Below are 20,087 nucleotides of genomic sequence, written 5' to 3' on the forward strand. Positions count from 1 at the left end.
GTACAGTTGAAGTCGGAAGTTTACATACACCTTAGCCAAATACATTTAAACTCCGAGTAAAAATTCCCTGTCTTAGGTCAGTTATGATCACCACTTTATTTTAAGAACGTGAAATATCAGAATAATAGTAGAGAGAATTATTTATTTATTTCATCACATTCCCAGTTTGTCAGAAGTTTACATACACTCAATTCGTATTTGGTAGCACTGCTGCATTTAAATTGTTTAACTTGGGTTAAACGTTTTGGGTAGCCTTCCACAAGCTTCACACAACAGGTTGGGTGAATTTTGGCCCATTCCTCCTGACAGAACTGGTATAACTGAGTCCGGGATGTAGGCCTCCTTGCTCACACATTTTATATAGGATTGAGGTCAGGGCTTTGTGATGGCCACTCCGATAACTTGACTTTCTTGTCCTTAAGCCATTTTGCCACAACTTTGGAAGTATTCTTGGGGTCATTGTCCATTTGGACGACCCATTTGCGACCAAGCTTTAACATCCTGACTGATGTCTTGAGATGTTGCTTCAATATATCCACATAATTTTCTTTTCTCATGATGCCATCTATTTTGTGAAGTGCACTAGTCTCTCCCGCAGCAAAGCACCCCCACAAAATGATGCTGCCACCCCCGTGCTTCGCGGTTGGGATGGTGTTCTTCAGCTTGCAAGCACCCCCCTTTTCCCTCCAAACATAACAATGGTCATTATGGCCAAACAGTTCTATTTTTCTTTCATAATTTCTCCAAAAAGTATGATCTTTGTCCCCATGTGCAGTTGCAAAATGTAGTCTGCCTTTTTTATGGCGTTTTTTGGGCAGTGGCTTCTTCCTTGCTGAGCGGACTTTTAGGTTATGTCGATATAGGACTCGTTTTACTGTGGATATAGATAATTTTGTACCTGTTTTCTCCAGAATCTTCACAAGTTCCTTTGCTGTTGTTTTGGGATTGATTTGATTTTCACACCAAAGTACGTTCATCTCTAGGAGACAGAACGTGTCTCCTTTCTGAGCGCTATAACAGCTGCATGGTCCCATGGTGGTTATACTTGCATACTATTGTTTCTACAGATGAACATGGTACCTTCAGGCGTTTGGAAATTGCTCCCAAGGATGAACCAGACTTGTGGAGGTCTACAATAATTTTTATGAGGCCATGGCTGATTTCTTTTGATTTTACCATGATGTCAATCGAAGAGGCACTGAGTTTGAAGGTAGGCCTTGAAATACATCCACAGGTACACCTCCAAATTACGTCAATTAGCCTATCAGAAGCTTCTAAAGCCATGACATCATATTCTGGACTATTCCAAGCTGTTTAAAGCCACAGTTAACTTAGTGTATGTAAACTTCTGACCCACTGGAATTATGATGCAGTGAATTATAAGTGAAATAATCTGTCTGTAAACACTTGTTGGAAAAATTACTTGTGTCATGCACAAAGTAGATGTCCTAACCGACTTGCCAAAACAATAGTTTGTTAACAAGAAATTTGTGGAGTGGTTGAAAAACAAGTTTTAATGACTCCAACCTAAGTGTATATAAACTTCCAACTTCAACTGTATATAATATTGGCATAAGTGGAATAATATTATATAATAATCTTGGCATCTGTGGAATAAAGACCAATAGAAATATTTCTGTGAAAGGCTAATATCGTCCGATAATATCGGTCATCTTATTTATTGGTCGGGCTCTATTCGAGGTGGGGCTTTGAGTTGTGTTCTCCATTTGGCTGTTCCCAAGAGACGAGCAGGAGAGCAGCAGTCAGACAGGATGCTACTCATTGTCCTACCACATCTAAATGAGGTGCCGAGCAGACAAATGTGCAAATCCCTCCCTCCACTCCCTTCCCCAACATATCTTCTCTCAAAGCATAAAAGACATCTAGCTGTCTCGTAAAATGGTCTGCCAAAACCTCATCCGGCTGCCAATTCAGGGAAAGTGAGCCCAAAGCTATAAAAGATGTTAGAGAGCTATTCAAAAGATAAGGCCTTCCTTAGAAAGGTTGGAAAGAGTCAGAATTGGGTTTCTGAAGCACAATTGCAAGCAAAATGATACCAGCCTGTCCATGCAATATATATACTCTGCTTGAATAGATAGAAAACCAGGAAGAACAATTTTAGCAGCAAGTGAAATTAAGTATACAACGTCTAAAACATAAATTAGGTTTTGTATAACTATCTGTATATACACTATATATACAAAAGTATGTGGACACCCCTTCAAATGAGTGGATTCAGCTATTTCAGCCACACACGTTGCTGACCAGTGTATAAAATCGAGAAGCAAAGTCAGCACAATAACTGTTTGTCTGGAGCTTCATGCAATGGGTTTCGATGGCTGAGCAGCCACACACAAGCCTAAGTTCACCCTGTGCAATGCCAAGCATCGGTTGGAGTGGTGTAAAGCTTGCCGCCATTGGACTCTGGAGCAGTGGAAACGCGTTCTCTGGAGGGATGAATCACGCTTCACCATCTGGCAGTTCGACGGACGAATCTGGGTTTGGCGGATGCCAGGAGAACGCTACCTACCCCAATGCATAGTGCCAACTATAAAGTTTGGTGTAGGAGGAAAAATGATCTGGGGCTGTTTTCATGGTTCAGGCTAGGTCCCTTGTTTAAAGTGAAGGGAAATCTTAAAGCAACAGCATACAATAACATTCTAGACAATTCTGTGCTTCCAACTTTGTGGCAACAATTTGGGGAAGCTCTTTTCCTGTTCCAGCATGACAATGCCCTTGTACACAAAGCAAAGTCCATACAGAAATGGTTCGTCAAGATCGGTGTGGAAGAACTTGACTGGCCTGCACAGAGCCCTGACCTCAACCCCATCAAACACCTTTGGGATGAATTGCAATGCCGACTGCGAGCGAGGCCTAATCGCCCAACATCATTGCCTGATCTCACTAATGCACTTGCGGCTGAATGGAAGCAAGTCCTTCCCAGAAGAGTGGAGGCTGTTATAGCAGTAAAGGGCGGACCAACTCCACATTAAAGCCCATGAAATGTTTGACGATCAGGTGTCCACATACTGTAGATACTTTTAATCATGTAGTGTATGTAATGCAATATACTGTATGCAAGGGAGCCGGGGCAGTGAAGCAGTGACAGTTAGTGATGGCGGGAGAAGGGTTCGGTCCTGTGGAATGACTAGCATCACTGTCTGTCAGTAGAAGACAACAGACTCAGCCATTGCGACTGGAGCATGGGGGAACCAATCACAGAAGGGGAGGGAAATGAAGGGGAGGATCTCTGGCTCTTATCTACCTTTGACTTCACGTTTGGACCTCAAGGTCGACCTCAGGGTTTGACCTTACTCATTCAACCTTACTTTTTTCCTGTCCAGATAAGAGAGTTTTAACATTCTATCTCTATCTATTTTCCTGTTTTACTAACAGCAGTGTGAAATTTGAAGTTTGAAAATGTTGTTGTGAAGAACATGTGATGTTGTTGTTACTGAGGCCTTGGTCTGAGCATATTTACAGATAGGGACACACTGTCCAGACAATTACAGAAGTGGCTGCTGCAAAAAACACATCGGCCAAATCAAAAAATCACCCTGTAGTATACCTGCTTGACAGACACATGGGCCCGTTTGGGTAAAGCCACACAAGGTCCAGTTACTTCAGTACTACTACTATAGCCAGCCACTCTCCCCATCTTCTCAGTAGTTAAACATCGAAAAGGATGGAGGCATGGCATACAAGATTAGGGATGGTCAAAACCAGTTTCTTACAAACTATGTAAACATAAGACAAATAGAAAATACATAAAAAGACAAATGGAACTTCAGAAATTCAAAATAGCGTCTTGTAGAATCACATCGATCAAGTACAGGTAACACCTTGTTGACGACGATAAATAGGGTAGGCACGTCTTCAAATGATAGGCTGAACCAAAATAACAAATATTCACCCAAATTACTACTAAAAGAGCATTCAAATGAAAGTGATATTTATTGACTTTATCCCAAGTAAATGTATAATCGAAATGACCTTCCAAGCTCTTTGGTTCATATGCAATAATCTTTCATTTTGAGTGCGAAACAATCATTTCATTTTCCTTTGATCAAATTCTAAAATATTTTTGGGAGGACAGAATTTATAGCCTTTTCGGTTCCCAATTGGATTCTCTCTAACACAGTACAAATGTAGCACTATTAACATAAGAAATTTAGACAGTAGGTCTACAGTAAAAAATTACTACAAAACTTGGGAAATTACACAAACTTTACTTCACTACTGGCTGTGCAGTAGCTGGTGACAGCTAATGAGACCTCCACATTAAATCATGTTACAAATGTTTTTACAACTAGCTAGAAATCTAACTATATTTACTTTCTCTAATGAACATCGTTAGCAACAATAAAAATGGTAGACATGCTTTTATTTAATTAGCCTACATTTTGTTAGGTAGGCCCATAGGCCTCTTCAATTCACCTCCAGTTAGCTGATCCTTGGAACATCTCTGTACAGAGCTCATAAGGGGAGCGTAGGGTCAACTGATGGTCAACAGCTGTACACTGCTATTCGTCATGAATGACAACAATACTGCTCATGTGAGTAGCTTCAAGAAGAACTGATTTCAAATCGGACAAAAAGAACACTCTGTTTCTGACAGGGTGTGTGTGAGGAGATCAGTAATGTGGAGGGAGGGGGGGGGACTGAATAGAAATACAAACAAAAACTCCAACTCACCACAATCACCGAAAATGGCTTTTCCTCCATGCTTCAGTCAGGGGGCGCTTTCAAGTGGAGGGACCTCTTCCTCTTTCGTGACGATGTGGTCTATGTCCGTGTTGCTGTGTGTCTCTTTTTGGGACTTGTCTTCTTCTGGACACTGGTGTGTTTCAGTAGCAGCAGCTGGCGTGCGGCTTCGCCCCGTTGCTCACTCGATTCCCTTGTTTCAGACCGCAGCTGAAGTGGCGTCTTTGCTTTGTGTTAATTCTCCCCTAATCCAGGAACGTTTCTATGCTGTGAAACAGACATGTGACAGGGAGAGGAGTGGAGGCAAAACGTTAAGTTCCTTTCCCAATTTCAAACAATTTCATCACTGGAAAAATTAAACTTTTGTCCTTCCCTGTCTAAATGTTCAGGACACTTATTTTTATCTGAGCACCAGTGGTGCTGATATCTCTCCAGATAGGAGAGAAAACTAGATGAGCATTTTCCTGAAAACCCATCACTGAAACAATGTGCTATTGTACAAACAGATGACTCTACTGTTGGTAAAAAAAACTCTGACTTCTCATTGACTGCACATTGTACAACAAGTGCAGAGAGCAGTAATCAACATTAACCCAAGAACATGGGAAATTCACAGTGTATATAAATACTTCTCAGCATAAATTGGTTTGTAACTTAATTTTGCATTTTTCCATTCGATTCAAGTATGTGACAAATGTTAAATTGTTCAACTCAAACACTATATTTGGCTACTCTCTGTATCAGGGAAGGACTGTTAATCCTATAAACAAAATAATTTCATGGGAAAATGCAAAGAAAATCACTATAGCAAAAATGTGTTAAATTGAATTACTCAACAACATGACAATACAATTTATCTAAGTATTATTACAGCATTTTTAAAATATAAAACAAATAAATAAATAAAGGCTTCCAGGAAATATGGGCATTATAAAGCTACTATGCCCATTTATCCTTAAGGGGGAAAAGGAATGAAGTAACACACAGTTAACATATTTAAGCTGATCTATATCTATTTAACCTGTTTTTCAAGTACTGTATGACACATATGTTTGATGTTTTTGAGTAGGTACAATGTTATATAATATATAATATAATATCCGGAACTTAATCCAAACAACATAGCCTACTTCTGCAGTCAGGACCCTCAGGCAAAACAACATAATATGACAGTTGTAACTTGTAGCTTCACCAGTTTCACATCTCCCAGGTCATACTTGTCTACAGTATTTTACACTCGCCAGGTCTTAACCTCTTCAGCCAAGTCTTAACCTCTTCAGCCAAGTCTTAACCTCTTCAGCCAAGTCTTAACCTCTTCAGCCAAGTCTTAACCTCTTCAGCCAAGTCTTAACCTCTTCAGCCAAGTCTTAACCTCTTCAGCCAAGTCTTAACCTCTTCAGCGTCAATGCTTTGGGAGTCTGTTGACCTGACATACCACAGTGTGGTAGAATGCCAAGGCTACATAGTTAGTCTTGTCCTCAGTTTAACTCCGCAAATGTGAGTGTGACCAACTGACCATTATATTACATAGCCCAGTAGACTATATTCAACATACTGCAAAAATATATTTATGCTACAAAGTACTACTTTTAAAAAATAATTTTGTCTTAAGTGTTTTTGAGGGACATACATCAAATACAAATCATAAACATGACCACAGCAATTCAGCAAAGGCACTTTCTACCACAGGCCTACTTATCTATCAACACTACATCAAGAGCATGCTGTAAAAAGGTTTGCCAAATATAGCTCCCGTTCAAATGTAACGCAGAGATAAATCAAACCTGCTCTGTGGCCAAATGTTGAACCCAATGCAACAAATAAACATTTAAAACATTGATTAAAAAACAAGTCTTACCATCACAAAAGTAGCAATGCCCCTCAAAGAGAACAAGGGTTGGGTTTTACCAGACAGCGTAGGCTTTAAAAGGAACTACTAGATAATGATGTCAGGCTCAACGGTGAGAACCAACTGGTCTGCAGAGTGTACCGTTCTGTAACTATCCCACGCTCTCCACACAGTTAGTTCTGTTCATTTCCCTTAGGTCTGCTCCAGTAGTACATATAAGTGTTGCGCCACAACCATTGGAAACCCATGGGAGGAGTAAAAAGGGGTTATTGGTGGAAAAATACAGGTCTGGTCTCCTTTCTTGTGTTCTCAATCTGAACACCCATTGCCGAGAATGAGTAGACTATATCCAAATCATCGATTTATTTCTTTGACTGACCTATATCTAACTGCATCGATGTAGAAATGTTCCTGCTGGCAATGTAAAAAGGATCAACTAGGTAGTGATTAAGCCTAGGGTTTCTTAGAATATTAGGAAACAATTTACAACATGATCATGATTGTGTAATTATTATTAAGAACAGTGACAAGTTGTTATTTGTCATTGTAACACTGTACACCAAATTCAGTCACAGAAGTATCTTCTACAAATCTAAATACTAGCTTAATTTAAACTGTTTTAAGTATAATAATAAGTAATAAAGATACATATTACATTGTACTTACAAGAATAATTAGGCCACACAACACTAAGAGTGCAGTTCATCTATAGGCCAACATGCCCATATGTGACCGACCACCTAGATTTGGTCTTTTGTAGCAAAATTGTGTTTTTTACATCGTCTAAAAGTAGAGACTCAGGAGATACAAAATGTTATATCATACACCACACATTCCCAGTGGGTCAGAAGTTTATATACACTCAATTAGTATTTGGTAGCATTGCCATTAAATTGTGTAACTTGGGTTAAACATTTCAGGTAGCCTTCCACAAGCTTCCCACAATAAGTTGGGTGAATTTTGGCCCATTCCTCATGACAGAACGGGTGTAACTGAGTCCGGTTTGTAGGCCTCCTTGCTCGAATATGCTTTTTCAGTTCTGCACACAAATTTTCTATAGGATTGAGGTCAGAGCTTTGTAATGACCACTCCAATACCTTGACTTTGTTGTCCTCAAGCCATTTTGCCACAACATTGGAAGTATGCTTGGGGTCATTGTCCATTTGGAAGATCCATTTACGACCAAGTTTTAACTTCCTGACTGATGTCTTGAGATGTTGCTTTAATATATCCACATAATTTTCTTTCCTCATGATGCCATCTATTGTCCTGCAGTTGTCACGCCTTGGTCAATATGTTTTGTGTTTTCGTTATATATTTTGGTCAGGCCAGGGTGTGACATGGGTTTATGTGTTGGATTCGTATTGGGGTTTTATTAGCATTGGGATTGTGTATGATTAGGGGTGTGTCTAGTTAGGCTTGGCTGCCTGAGGCGGTTCTCAATTGGAGTCAGGTGATTCTCGTTGTCTCAGATTGGGAACCGTATTTAGGTAGCCTGAGTTCACTTTGTAATTCGTGGGTGATTGTTCCTGTCTCTGTGTTGTAGTCACCAGATAGGCTGTAATTAGTTTCACGTTCCGTTCTGTTGTTTTTGTAGTTAGTATCAGTTATTTCATGTACCGCGTTCTTTCATTAAAGTCATGCGTAACCTACACGCTGCATTTCGGTCCGACTCTCTTTCTTCAACAGACGAACGCCGTTACAGAATCACCCACCTCTCACGGACCGAGCAGCGTGTAAACTGGCAACGACGTAGACAGCTGGAGCAGAAAAAGGAGGACAAATTATTCGGAGAATGGACATGGGAAGACATGTTGGATGGTAAAGGTTGTTACACTTGGGAGGAGATATTGGCCGGAAGAGATCGCCTCCCATGGGAACAGGTGGAGGCACTAAGGAGACTGGCCCCCCAATGGTGGAACAAACTCCCTCACGACGCCAGGACAGCGGAGTCAATCACCACCTTCCGGAGACACCTGAAACCCCACCTCTTTAAGGAATACCTAGGATAGGTTAAGTAATCCCTCTCACCCCACCCCCCTAAGTTTTAGATGCACTATTGTTAAGTGACTGTCCCACTGGATGTCATAAGGTGAATGCACCAATTTGTAAGTCGCTCTGGATAAGAGCGTCTGCTAAATGACTTAAATGTAATGTAATGTAAATGAGAGCAGAGGCAGCCGGAGATAGGAGCCGACGATACGAGGGTACACGGTTGGCAAGGAAACCTGAAAAGCAGCCCCCAAAAAATTATTGGGGGGAGGCTAGAAGGGAGAATAGTTATGCCAGGTAGGAGACCTGCGCAAACTCCCTGTGCTCACCGTTGGGCTAGAGAGACCGGGCAGGCACCGTGTTATGCTATGGAGTGCACAGTGTTTCCAGTGCGGGTGCATAGCCCGGTGCGGCACATACCAGCCCTTCCTATTGGCCGGGCTAGAGTGGGCATCGAGCCAGGTAAGCTTGGGCAGGCTCGGTGCTCAAGAGCTCCAGTGCGCCTGCACGGTCCGGTCTATCCAGAGCCACCTCTACACACCAGTCCTCCGGTAGCAGCTCCCCGCACCAGGCTTCTTTTGCGTGTCCTCGATCCAGTACCACCAGTTCCAGCACCACGCACCAGGCCTCCAGTGCGCCTCGTCTGTTTAGCGCAGCCAGAGCCTTTCTCCTCTCCTGCGCTGCCGGAGTCTCCCGTCTGCCCAGCGCCGCCAGTCTGCCCAGCTCTGCCAGTGCTCCCAGTCTGCCCAGCTCCGCCAGTGCTCCCAGTCTGCCCAGCTCCGCCAGTGCTCCCAGTCTGCCCAGCGCCGCCAGTGCTCCCAGTCTGCCCAGCGCCGCCAGTGCTCCCAGTCTGCCCGGCGCCGCCAGTGCTCCCAGTCTGCCCAGCGCCGCCAGTGCTCCAAGTCTGCCCAGCGCCGCCAGACAACCAGTCTCTTCCAGATCTGCCAGACAACCAGTCTCTTCCAGATCTGCTTGTCAACCTGAATCTTCCAGTTCCGCCAGCCAGACAGGATTTACCGGAGCCTACTACCTGCCTGAGCTTCCTCTCAGTACTGGGCTTCCTCTCAGTACTGGGCTTCCTCTCAGTACCGGGCTTCCCCTCAGTCCCGGGCTGCCCTTCAGTCCCGGGCTGCCCCTCTGTCCCGAGCTGCCCCTCTGTCCCGAGCTGCCCCCCTGTCCCGAGATGCCCCTCTGTCCCGAGATGCCCCTCTGTGCCGAGATGCCCCTCTGTCCTGAGATGCCCCGCTGTCCTGAGATGCCCCTCTGTCCTGAGATGCCCCTCTGTCCCGAGATGCCCCTCTGTCCCGAGATGCCCCTCTGTCCCGAGCTGCCCCTCTGTCACGAGCTGCTCCTGAGTTATGTGGGGATCTGGGTGAGGACTACTAGGCCATGGTCGGCGGTGAGGGTGGATTACCCCAGGACGCAAAGGGGAGGAACTATTACATTAATGGAGTGGGGTCTACGTCCCGAGCCGGAGCCGCCACCATGGACAGAAGCCCACCCGGACCCTCCCTATGGTTTTGAGGTGCGTCCGGGAGTCCGCACCTTAGGGGGGAGGTTCTGTCACGCCTTGGTCAATATGTTTTGTGTTTTCGTTATATATTTTGGTCAGGCCAGGGTGTGACATGGGTTTATGTGTTGGGTTCGTATTGGGGTTTTATTAGCATTGGGATTGTGTATGATTAGGGGTGTGTCTAGTTAGGCTTGGCTGCCTGAGGCGGTTCTCAATTGGAGTCAGGTGATTCTCGTTGTCTCGGATTGGGAACCGTATTTAGGTAGCCTGAGTTCACTTTGTAATTCCTGGGTGATTGTTCATGTCTCTGTGTTGTAGTCACCAGATCGGCTATAATTAGTTTCACGTTCCGTTCTGTTGTTTTTGTAGTTAGTATCAGTTATGCCCTACCCTGTGCCCTGTGCTCTGACCTCTTTCTCCCCTCTCTCTCCAGATGAAATCTCGCGTCTTGTGACGGCCGGCCGCCCAACAACCTTCCCGCTTGACCCTATCCCCTCCTCTCTTCTCCAGACCATTTCCGGAGACCTTCTCCCTTACCTCACCTCGCTCATCAACTCATCCCTGACCGCTGGCTACGTCCCTTCCGTCTTCAAGAGAGCGAGAGTTGCACCCCTTCTGAAAAAACCTACACTCGATCCCTCCGATGTCAACAACTACAGACCAGTATCCCTTCTTTCTTTTCTCTCCAAAACTCTTGAACGTGCCGTCCTTGGCCAGCTCTCCCGCTATCACTCTCTGAATGACATTCTTGATCCAAATCAGTCAGGTTTCAAGACTAGTCATTCAACTGAGACTGCTCTTCTCTCTATCACGGAGGCGCTCCGCACTGCTAAAGCTAACTCTCTCTCCTCTGCTCTCATCCTTCTAGACCTATCGGCTGCCTTCGATACTGTGAACCATCAGATCCTCCTCTCCACCCTCTCCGAGTTGGGCATCTCCGGCGCGGCCCACGCTTGGATTGCGTCCTACCTGACAGGTCGCTCCTACCAGGTGGCGTGGCGAGAATCTGTCTCCTCACCACGCGCTCTCACCACTGGTGTCCCCCAGGGCTCTGTTCTAGGCCCTCTCCTATTCTCGCTATACACCAAGTCACTTGGCTCTGTCATAACCTCACATGGTCTCTCCTATCATTGCTATGCAGACGACACACAATTAATCTTCTCCTTTCCCCCTTCTGATGACCAGGTGGCGAATCGCATCTCTGCATGTCTGGCAGACATATCAGTGTGGATGACGGATCACCACCTCAAGCTGAACCTCGGCAAGACGGAGCTGCTCTTCCTCCCGGGGAAGGACTGCCCGTTCCATGATCTCGCCATCACGGTTGACAACTCCATTGTGTCCTCTTCCCAGAGCGCTAAGAACCTTGGCGTGATCCTGGACAACACCCTGTCGTTCTCAACTAACATCAAGGCGGTGGCCCGTTCCTGTAGGTTCATGCTCTACAACATCCGCAGAGTACGACCCTGCCTCACACAGGAAGCGGCGCAGGTCCTAATCCAGGCACTTGTCATCTCCCGTCTGGATTACTGCAACTCGATGTTGGCTGGGCTCCCTGCCTGTGCCATTAAACCCCTACAACTCATCCAGAACGCCGCAGCCCGTCTGGTGTTCAACCTTCCCAAGTTCTCTCACGTCACCCCGTTCCTCCGCTCTCTCCACTGGCTTCCAGTTGAAGCTCGCATCCGCTACAAGACCATGGTGCTTGCCTACGGAGCTGTGAGGGGAACGGCACCTCAGTACCTCCAGGCTCTGATCAGGCCCTACACCCAAACAAGGTCACTGCGTTCATCCACCTCTGGCCTGCTCGCCTCCCTACCACTGAGGAAGTACAGTTCCCGCTCAGCCCAGTCAAAACTGTTCGCTGCTCTGGCCCCCCAATGGTGGAACAAACTCCCTCACGACGCCAGGACAGCGGAGTCAATCACCACCTTCCGGAGACACCTGAAACCCTACCTCTTTAAGGAATACCTAGGATAGGATAAGTAATCCTTCTCACCCCCCCTTTAAGATTTAGATGCACTATTGTAAAGTGACTGTTCTACTGGATGTCATAAGGTGAATGCACCAATTTGTAAGTCGCTCTGGATAAGAGCGTCTGCTAAATGACTTAAATGTAAATGTAAATTTCATGTTCCGCGTTCTTTCATTAAAGTCATGAGTAACCTACACGCTGCATTTCGGTCCGACTCTCTTTCTTCAACAGACGAACGCCGTTACAGCAGTCCTGCAGCAAAGCACCCCCACAACATGATGCCACCCCCATGGTTCACGGTTGGGATGGTCTTCTTCAGCTTGCAAGCCTCCCCCTTTTTCCTCCAAACATAACGGTGGTCATTATGGCCAAACGGTTCTATTTTTGTTTCATTACCATCTTTGTCCCCATGTGCAGTTGCAAACCATAGTCTGTCTTTTTTATAGCGGTTTTGGAGCAGTGGCTTCTTCCTTGCTGAGCGGCCTTTCAGATTATGTCGATATAGGACTCGTTTTACTGTGGATATAGAAACTTTTGTACCTGTTTCCTCCAGCATCTTCACAATGTCCTTTGCTGTTGTTCTGAGATTGATTTGCACTTTTCGCACCAAAGTACGTTCATCTCTAGGAGCCAGAATGCGTCTCCTTTCTGAGCGCTATGACAGCTGAGTGGTCTCATGGTGTTTATACTTGCGTACTATTGTTTCTACAGATGAACATGGTACCTTCAGACATTTGGAAATTGCTCCCAAGGATGAACCAGGCTTGTGGAGGTCTACAATTATTTTTCGGAGGTCTTGGCTGATTTCTTTTGATTTTCCCATGATGTCAAGAAAAGAGGCACTGAGTTTGAAGGTAGGCCTTGAAATACATCCACAGGTACACCTCCAAATTATGTAAATTAGCCTATCAGAAGCTTCTAAAGCCATGACATCATTTTCTGGAATTTTCCAAGCTGTTTAAAGGCACAGTCAACTTAGTGTATGTAAACTTCTGACCCACTGTAAATGTGATACAGTGAATTATAAGTGAAATAATCTGTCTATAAACAATTGTTGGAAAAATTACTTGTGTCATTCACAAAAGTACATGTCCTAACCGACTTGCCAAAACTATAGTTTGTTAACAAGAAAATTGTGGAGTGGTTGAAAATCAAGTTTTAATGACTCCAACCTAAGTGTATGTAAACTTCTGACTTTAACTGTACATTACACCTAATCTCGTTCCTGAAACTTCCGCTCAAATACACGGAAGGTCTGTAGGACAAACCAATCAAACGTGGCCTTCATTAGTTAGTGTTAGGTTTAAAAATCTAATTTTAAGAAGATTTTTACCTTCATTTAACTAGGCAAGTCAGTTAAGAAGAAATTCTTATTTACAATGACGGCCTACCCCAGCCCGGACAACGCTAGACCAATGGTGCACCTCTCTATGGGACTCCCAAACACGGCCGGTTGTGATATAGCCTGGAATGCAGTGCCTTAGACAACTGCACCACTCAAGAGTAGAGGTCGACCGATTATGATTTTTCAACGCCAATACCGATACTGAATATTGGAGGACCAAAAAAGCCGCTAGCGATTAATCGGCCGATTTTTACATTTTTTAAATTAGTAATCATGACAACAATTACAACAATACTGAATTAACACTTATTTTAACTTAATATAATACATCAATAAAATAAATGTATCCTCAAGTAAATAATGAAACATGTTCAATCTGGTTTAAATAATGCAAAAACAAAGTGTTGGAGAAGAAAGTAAAAGTGCAATATGTGCTATGTAAGAAAGCTAACGTTTCAGTTCCTTGCTCAGAACATGAGAACATATTCCAGACATGAGTCTTCAATATTCCCAGGTAAGACGTTTTAGGTTGTAGTTATTATAGGAATTATAGGACTATTTCCCTTTATACCATTTGTATTTCATTAACCGTTGACTATTAGATGTTCTTATAGGCAGTTTAGTATTGCCAGTGTAAGAGTATAGCTTCCATCCCTCTCCTCGATCCTCCCTGGGCTCGAAGCAGCAACATAACGACAACAGCCACCCTCGAAGCAGCGGTTACCCATGCAGAGCAAGGGGAACTACGAGAAGGCTCAGAGCGAGTGACATGTGAAACACTATTAGCGCGCGCTAACCAGCTAGCCATTTTACTTCGGTTACACCAGCCTCATCTCGGGAGTTGATAGGCTTGAAGTCATAAACAGCGCAATGCTTGACGCACAATGAAGAGCTGCTGGCAAAACGCACGAAAGTGCTGTTTGAATGACTGTTTACGCGCCTGCTTCTGCCTACCACAGCTCAGTCAGATACTTAAAATACTTGTATGCTCAGTCAGATTATATGTAACGCAGGACACGCAAGATAATATCTAGTAATATCATCAACCATGTGTAGTTAATTTGTGATTGCGATTGATTGTTTTTTATAAGATCAATTTAATGCTAGCTAGTAACTTATTTTGGCTTACTGCATTCGCGTAACAGGCAGTATCCTTGTGGAGTGCAACGAGAGAGAGGCAGGTCATTATTGCATTGGACTAGTTAACTGTAAAGTTGTGAGATTGAATCCCCCGAGCTGACAAGGTGAAAATCTGTCGTACTGGCCCTGAACGAGGCAGTTAACCCACTGTTCCTACTTAAATAAACTTACTTGCCTATAAAATATATATATATATATATATATATATATATGTGTTTTAATTGGCAAATCGGCGCCCAAAAATACCGATTTCCGTATGTCATGAAAAATTTAAATCGGCCCTAATTAATTGGCCATTCTGATCTATTCGAGAGCCCCAATATAAATTGTGGAAAAGGTTAAGCCATAATTATGACTTTTTGACTGTGTTAAGTAGTAACCGTGACAAATACTTTACTCAGTAAAAGTAATTCCTATAGAATTCTATAGTCACTCCCCCTAAGGACAACTTTGAATGGCTGATATCCCAGGTTAGATGTGCTGTGTGTGCAATAGTGTGGGGACAACATTACACCAAGAAACACTTACCTTGATGAAGCCCCCAACCTAAAGATATTGAAAGTGTATTTTCTTCTGGAACCAAGTTACATGTTCCTCAGTACACAAACACGCACGCAACAACAACGAGCCATACCACACGATGCTGGGCCTAGTCACATTGACCCACTCCCCTGCTGAAAGATCAGCAACAAAATGTTGGCACCATTGTAACAGGTTATAATCAAGTCCTGGTCTCCAGCATGGGAACAGAAGAGGAATAGCTTGTGTGGTAGTCTCAAGTTGGATTACCCCAAATCATCTTGTTTCTGACACACACACACACACACACACACACACACACACACACACACACACACACACACACACACACACACACACACACACACACACACACACACACACACACACACACACACACACACACACACACACACACACACACACACACACAAATGCAAGCTTTGCAGGTCCATCAACCCTTTTGAATACCTCTCACACTCTACAGTAACATGTGGATCATGAGAGAATGTTCATAAATCAGCAGAATGTTAATACTTAGTTTGAAGTGAGAAACATTCATTCATAACACATCTATAAAGACTCTATATCGCATGAAGCAATACTTAATTTAAAGTCAGACCCCTTTGGTCATTTATAACACATACATAGAGGCTGAATGATGTAAACACAAATGTATTAACACTTAGGGAATGATCACTAACAGCTAAAAACAAATAAACACAAGATATGTTCAAACTATGCATTTCCTTTTATTTTTACATTTTAAAACAATACAAATACATTGAGTTCTTAAAAGTTCAGCAATGCAATGACATTGAACATTACACAGGGCTGTGAATAGTGTGGCTTGTCTAATGGATTAAATTGTGGGTTTTTTTGCTAATCAATCTAAACACAATATCCCTGAATGACAATTTTTTTATTTGCCCAGAGCCCCTGACCTCCAGGGGGCCCCATTGATTTTTTTAGTCACTGTCACTCAGATATCATATTAACATGGCATAAGTCATAGCAAAGTGTGTAGAATTGCAGGAAATTGTTTTGCCCACAAGGTGAAGGAGGTCCCCCAATAAAATCTCACTTAGGGCCTACCAAAAAGGGGCATGTTTTAAAAACATGAGCTTGGATCACAGGAAAACACTACATTTCTGAAAAAGTTTAAGAACATCAGACATAGACCATATCTATGAGATCATCAGGTCCTAGATACACTTGCCGGGAACACTTCTTCTTCAATGCTCCCTTTTCTGAGTAGACCTTGGCTTAGGCCAACTTATCGATATTGAGATGGCTCATGTTCTGGAAGAAAGATGACTGTATATTCAGGAGGAATTGTGGGAGTAATGACCAAAGGTCAACATCTAGCCTGATAACTACGTATTTGCAAATAGGCCAGTGGTTCCTTGTTAAGTCAACTTGTATCACTCTAATTAAAAGGTGTAGTGAGGCAGCTAAGCTGAAATATCCATAACGATAGTTAATTTTGTGTAAATAGCACCAAGTGGGTCTAGCTGTTAGGCTCTTGCCATTTAAAAACAATAATATATTCTAACAATGGGATCACTATTGGCTTTGGTTAGGATTAGCCTATAGAAGAATGAGTGGAGTATGCATGCCGGTGTCTGCCATCACATCAAGCAGATTAATTCATATTAAGTGGGCAGGTTCTAAAACACACTTGACCTATATTGTCCTATAGCCTCTTCATAGCCAATGTTAGGCTAAGTGGTGTAGTGGAATTCAGCAAATCCCATTACTCTTATCCTAAGCAATGGTATGAAAAGCAGTAATGACAATCTGCTATGGTATGATTGGCCTCCTCCTACTGTCTCTGGAGCTACATGATACTAAACCTCCTCCCCTGCCCTCCACCCACCACCCCATAGATAGCACTGGGGCTCACACTACAGATCCTCACTGCTGTTTGTTGGGCTAGGGCTAAATATGGCTTTAGCTTTTGAGAGAGTTCACTAAAACCAAATACAACTAGCTACGTGTGAAATTGAGAAAGACATTCTAGATACACTTGAAAAGTTATTTTCGTAGTAATTACTGGCATTATTATCAGTTGTGTTGTTTCGCTTCTCCTTTATATCCCCTCTGTTATGTCTGAGTGTGTAAGAGGACACACTACTTCACCAGAGACAGATATAGGCCTAGACCTAGTGTCAGTTTCCCGGTATAGTGGAGATGTACAAAGTATTGAATTTCACTATTCTGGAGTTTCTGGTTTATGCTAAGGATGAGTGACATCCAACTGGTGTCTGAATATGAAGCAAGTTACTCACTGGACTTGAGTAAACATCAATGAACATCTCTAAACATTGTGGTCTGGCTGTAATACGGCAAAGCAGCTTCTCGTTGGATTTTTCACTTTTCACTGGGTGAAAACACTAAGCCAAACTCTACTCCAGTCCACCTGACTATAACAGAAAAAGTTCAAAATACACCACTTTGCACTGGGTGGGAAGGAAACATTTTATAATTGATTTCTGTGGTAAAAAAAGTATGAGAAACATGTCATGTTTAATTTCATGTTACTCAAGAAATAAAATGGGTTACATAAACAAGATGGAAATGTCTGTTTCAGGCCCTGTGGGGTGGGGCGGTTGAATGACCTATCGTTGAATTAACAGTGATGACATATGTGACTAATTTCAAGAAGAAGCTAGGTGTATGTCACACGTCACTAGTTCACAGGATAGGTATTTGAAGATAATTTTTTTGTAGAACTTCCTTCTGGAACATGTGAACTTTCATGTGCCTTAATAACAAACTTTTATGCCATCTGTAAATACGAATAAAATTGTTAAAATTACGAACCTAGTTGGTTTTGCAACGGAAAAAGTCAGGAGCGGGACGGAAAGTACACTGGCAATACTAAAGTGCCTATAAGAACATCCAATTCTCGCTATACACCAAGTCACTTGGCTCTGTCATAACCTCACATGGTCTCTCTTATCATTGCTATGCAGACGACACACAATTAATCTTCTCCTTTCCCCCTTCTGATGACCAGGTGGCGAATCGCATCTCTGCATGTCTGGCAGACATATCAGTGTGGATGACGGATCACCACCTCAAGCTGAACCTCGGCAAGACGGAGCTGCTCTTCCTCCCGGGGAAGGACTGCCCGTTCCATGATCTCGCCATCACGGTTGACAACTCCATTGTGTCCTCCTCCCAGAGCGCCAAGAACCTTGGCGTGATCCTGGACAACACCCTGTCGTTCTCAACCAACATCAAGGCGGTGGCCCGTTCCTGTAGGTTCATGCTCTACAACATCCGCAGAGTACGACCCTGCCTCACACAGGAAGCGGCGCAGGTCCTAATCCAGGCACTTGTCATCTCCCGTCTGGATTACTGCAACTCGCTGTTGGCTGGGCTCCCTGCCTGTGCCATTAAACCCTTCAACTCATCCAGAACGCCGCAGCCCGTCTGGTGTTCAACCTTCCCAAGTTCTCTCACGTCACCCCGCTCCTCCGTTCTCTCCACTGGCTTCCAGTTGAAGCTCGCATCCGCTACAAGACCATGGTGCTTGCCTACGGAGCTGTGAGGGGAACGGCACCTCACTACCTCCAGGCTCTGATCAGGCCCTACACCCAAACAAGGGCACTGCGTTCATCCACCTCTGGCCTGCTCGCCTCCCTACCACTGAGGAAGTACAGCTCCCGCTCAGCCCAGTCAAAACTGTTCGCTGCCCTGGCCCCCCCAATGGTGGAACAAACTCCCTCACGACGCCAGGACAGCGGAGTCAATCACCACCTTCCGGAGACACCTGAAACCCCACCTCTTTAAGGAATACCTAGGATAGGATAAGTAATCCCTCTCACCCCCCCCCCCCCTTAAGTTTTAGATGCACTATTGTTAAGTGACTGTCCCACTGGATGTCATAAGGTGAATGCACCAATTTGTAAGTCGCTCTGGATAAGAGCGTCTGCTAAATGACTTAAATGTAAATGTAAATGCAATAGTCAAAGGTTAATGAAATACAAATGCTATAGAGAGAAATAGTCTTATAATTCCTTTAATAACTACAACCTAAAACTTCTTACCTGGGAATATTGAAGACTCATGTTAAAAGGAACCACCAGCTCTCATATGTTCTCAGCAAGGAACTTAAACGTTAGCTTTCTTACATGGCACATATTGCACTTTTACTTTCTTCTCCAACACTTTGTTTTTGCATTATTTAAACCAAATTGAACATGTTTCATTATGTATTTGAGGCTAAATTGATTTTATTGATGTATTATATTAAGTTAAAATAAGTGTTAATTCAGTATTGTTGTAATTACAAATAAATAAAAACAATCGGCCGATTAATCGCTATCGGTGGCTTTGATCCTCCAATAATCGGTGCCGGTATCGGCGTTGAAAAATCATAATCGGTCGACCTCTAGTAACAACCTCTCCACCCCGCTGATCCTCAACACTGGGGCCCCACAAGGGTGCGTTCTCAGCCCTCTCCTGTACTCCCTGTTCACCCAGGATTGTTTTAAGGTGGAGATATGGTTCTTCTGTTGCAGTCATGCACAATGTTCTTTGTTGGTCATCAATCGATAAGATAATTGAAAGGAACATGCTTATTTTATTTCATAATATACATAATTTAAAACGGCCAAGTTCTATTCACAATGGTATTCAGTTGGTAAGAGACAGACATTCCGCAAATACTAGGAATAGATTATCCACCATCTATGCGTTGTCCTGACAGAAAAGAGAAATAAGCAAAATAACATTTTGATTTAGAGCAATAAAGAAATTGAATAAATTAACTGAGCAAACCAGAATCCTTTCAATATATACATTTAAAAATGATTTTAAAACTATTTAAATATAATACATAGAAATGTTGTGGGACTATCGTAGATGAAGAATCAATATTTTTTTAGATTGAGTATTTATTGGGTCATTATGTTAGTATATTATCTATGTTTGTAATAGTGTGTTATATGTGGAAATGTGTTCGTATTATAAATTGTATTTGAATGTTTAAGGACTCTTGGAAGATTAGTCCAAATGGGGACCCAAAGAGATCCAAATC

At 43.3% G+C, this 20,087-nt stretch overlaps 1 protein-coding gene across 3 annotated transcripts in view; it reads right to left on the reverse strand.

Moving 5' to 3' along the window:
- The window catches only part of LOC124009225 (sodium- and chloride-dependent glycine transporter 1-like), a 99,928-nt gene that overhangs the window by 66,439 nt on the left and 13,402 nt on the right, over positions 1-20,087 (reverse strand). For 2 of the 3 annotated variants that reach the window (XM_046320807.1, XM_046320804.1), the window contains exon 2: positions 4,696-4,971. In XM_046320807.1, coding sequence (XP_046176763.1) covers positions 4,696-4,725 — 30 coding nt within the window. In that variant the 5' untranslated portion in view covers positions 4,726-4,971. Of the gene's footprint in view, positions 1-4,695; positions 4,972-6,562; positions 6,727-20,087 lie in introns of those variants that run through there. The other variant, XM_046320805.1, reaches the window with a different exon arrangement.

Source organism: Oncorhynchus gorbuscha, linkage group LG22 (genome assembly GCF_021184085.1).
Source record: "Oncorhynchus gorbuscha isolate QuinsamMale2020 ecotype Even-year linkage group LG22, OgorEven_v1.0, whole genome shotgun sequence".
NCBI classification, from domain to species: Eukaryota; Metazoa; Chordata; class Actinopteri; order Salmoniformes; family Salmonidae; genus Oncorhynchus; species Oncorhynchus gorbuscha.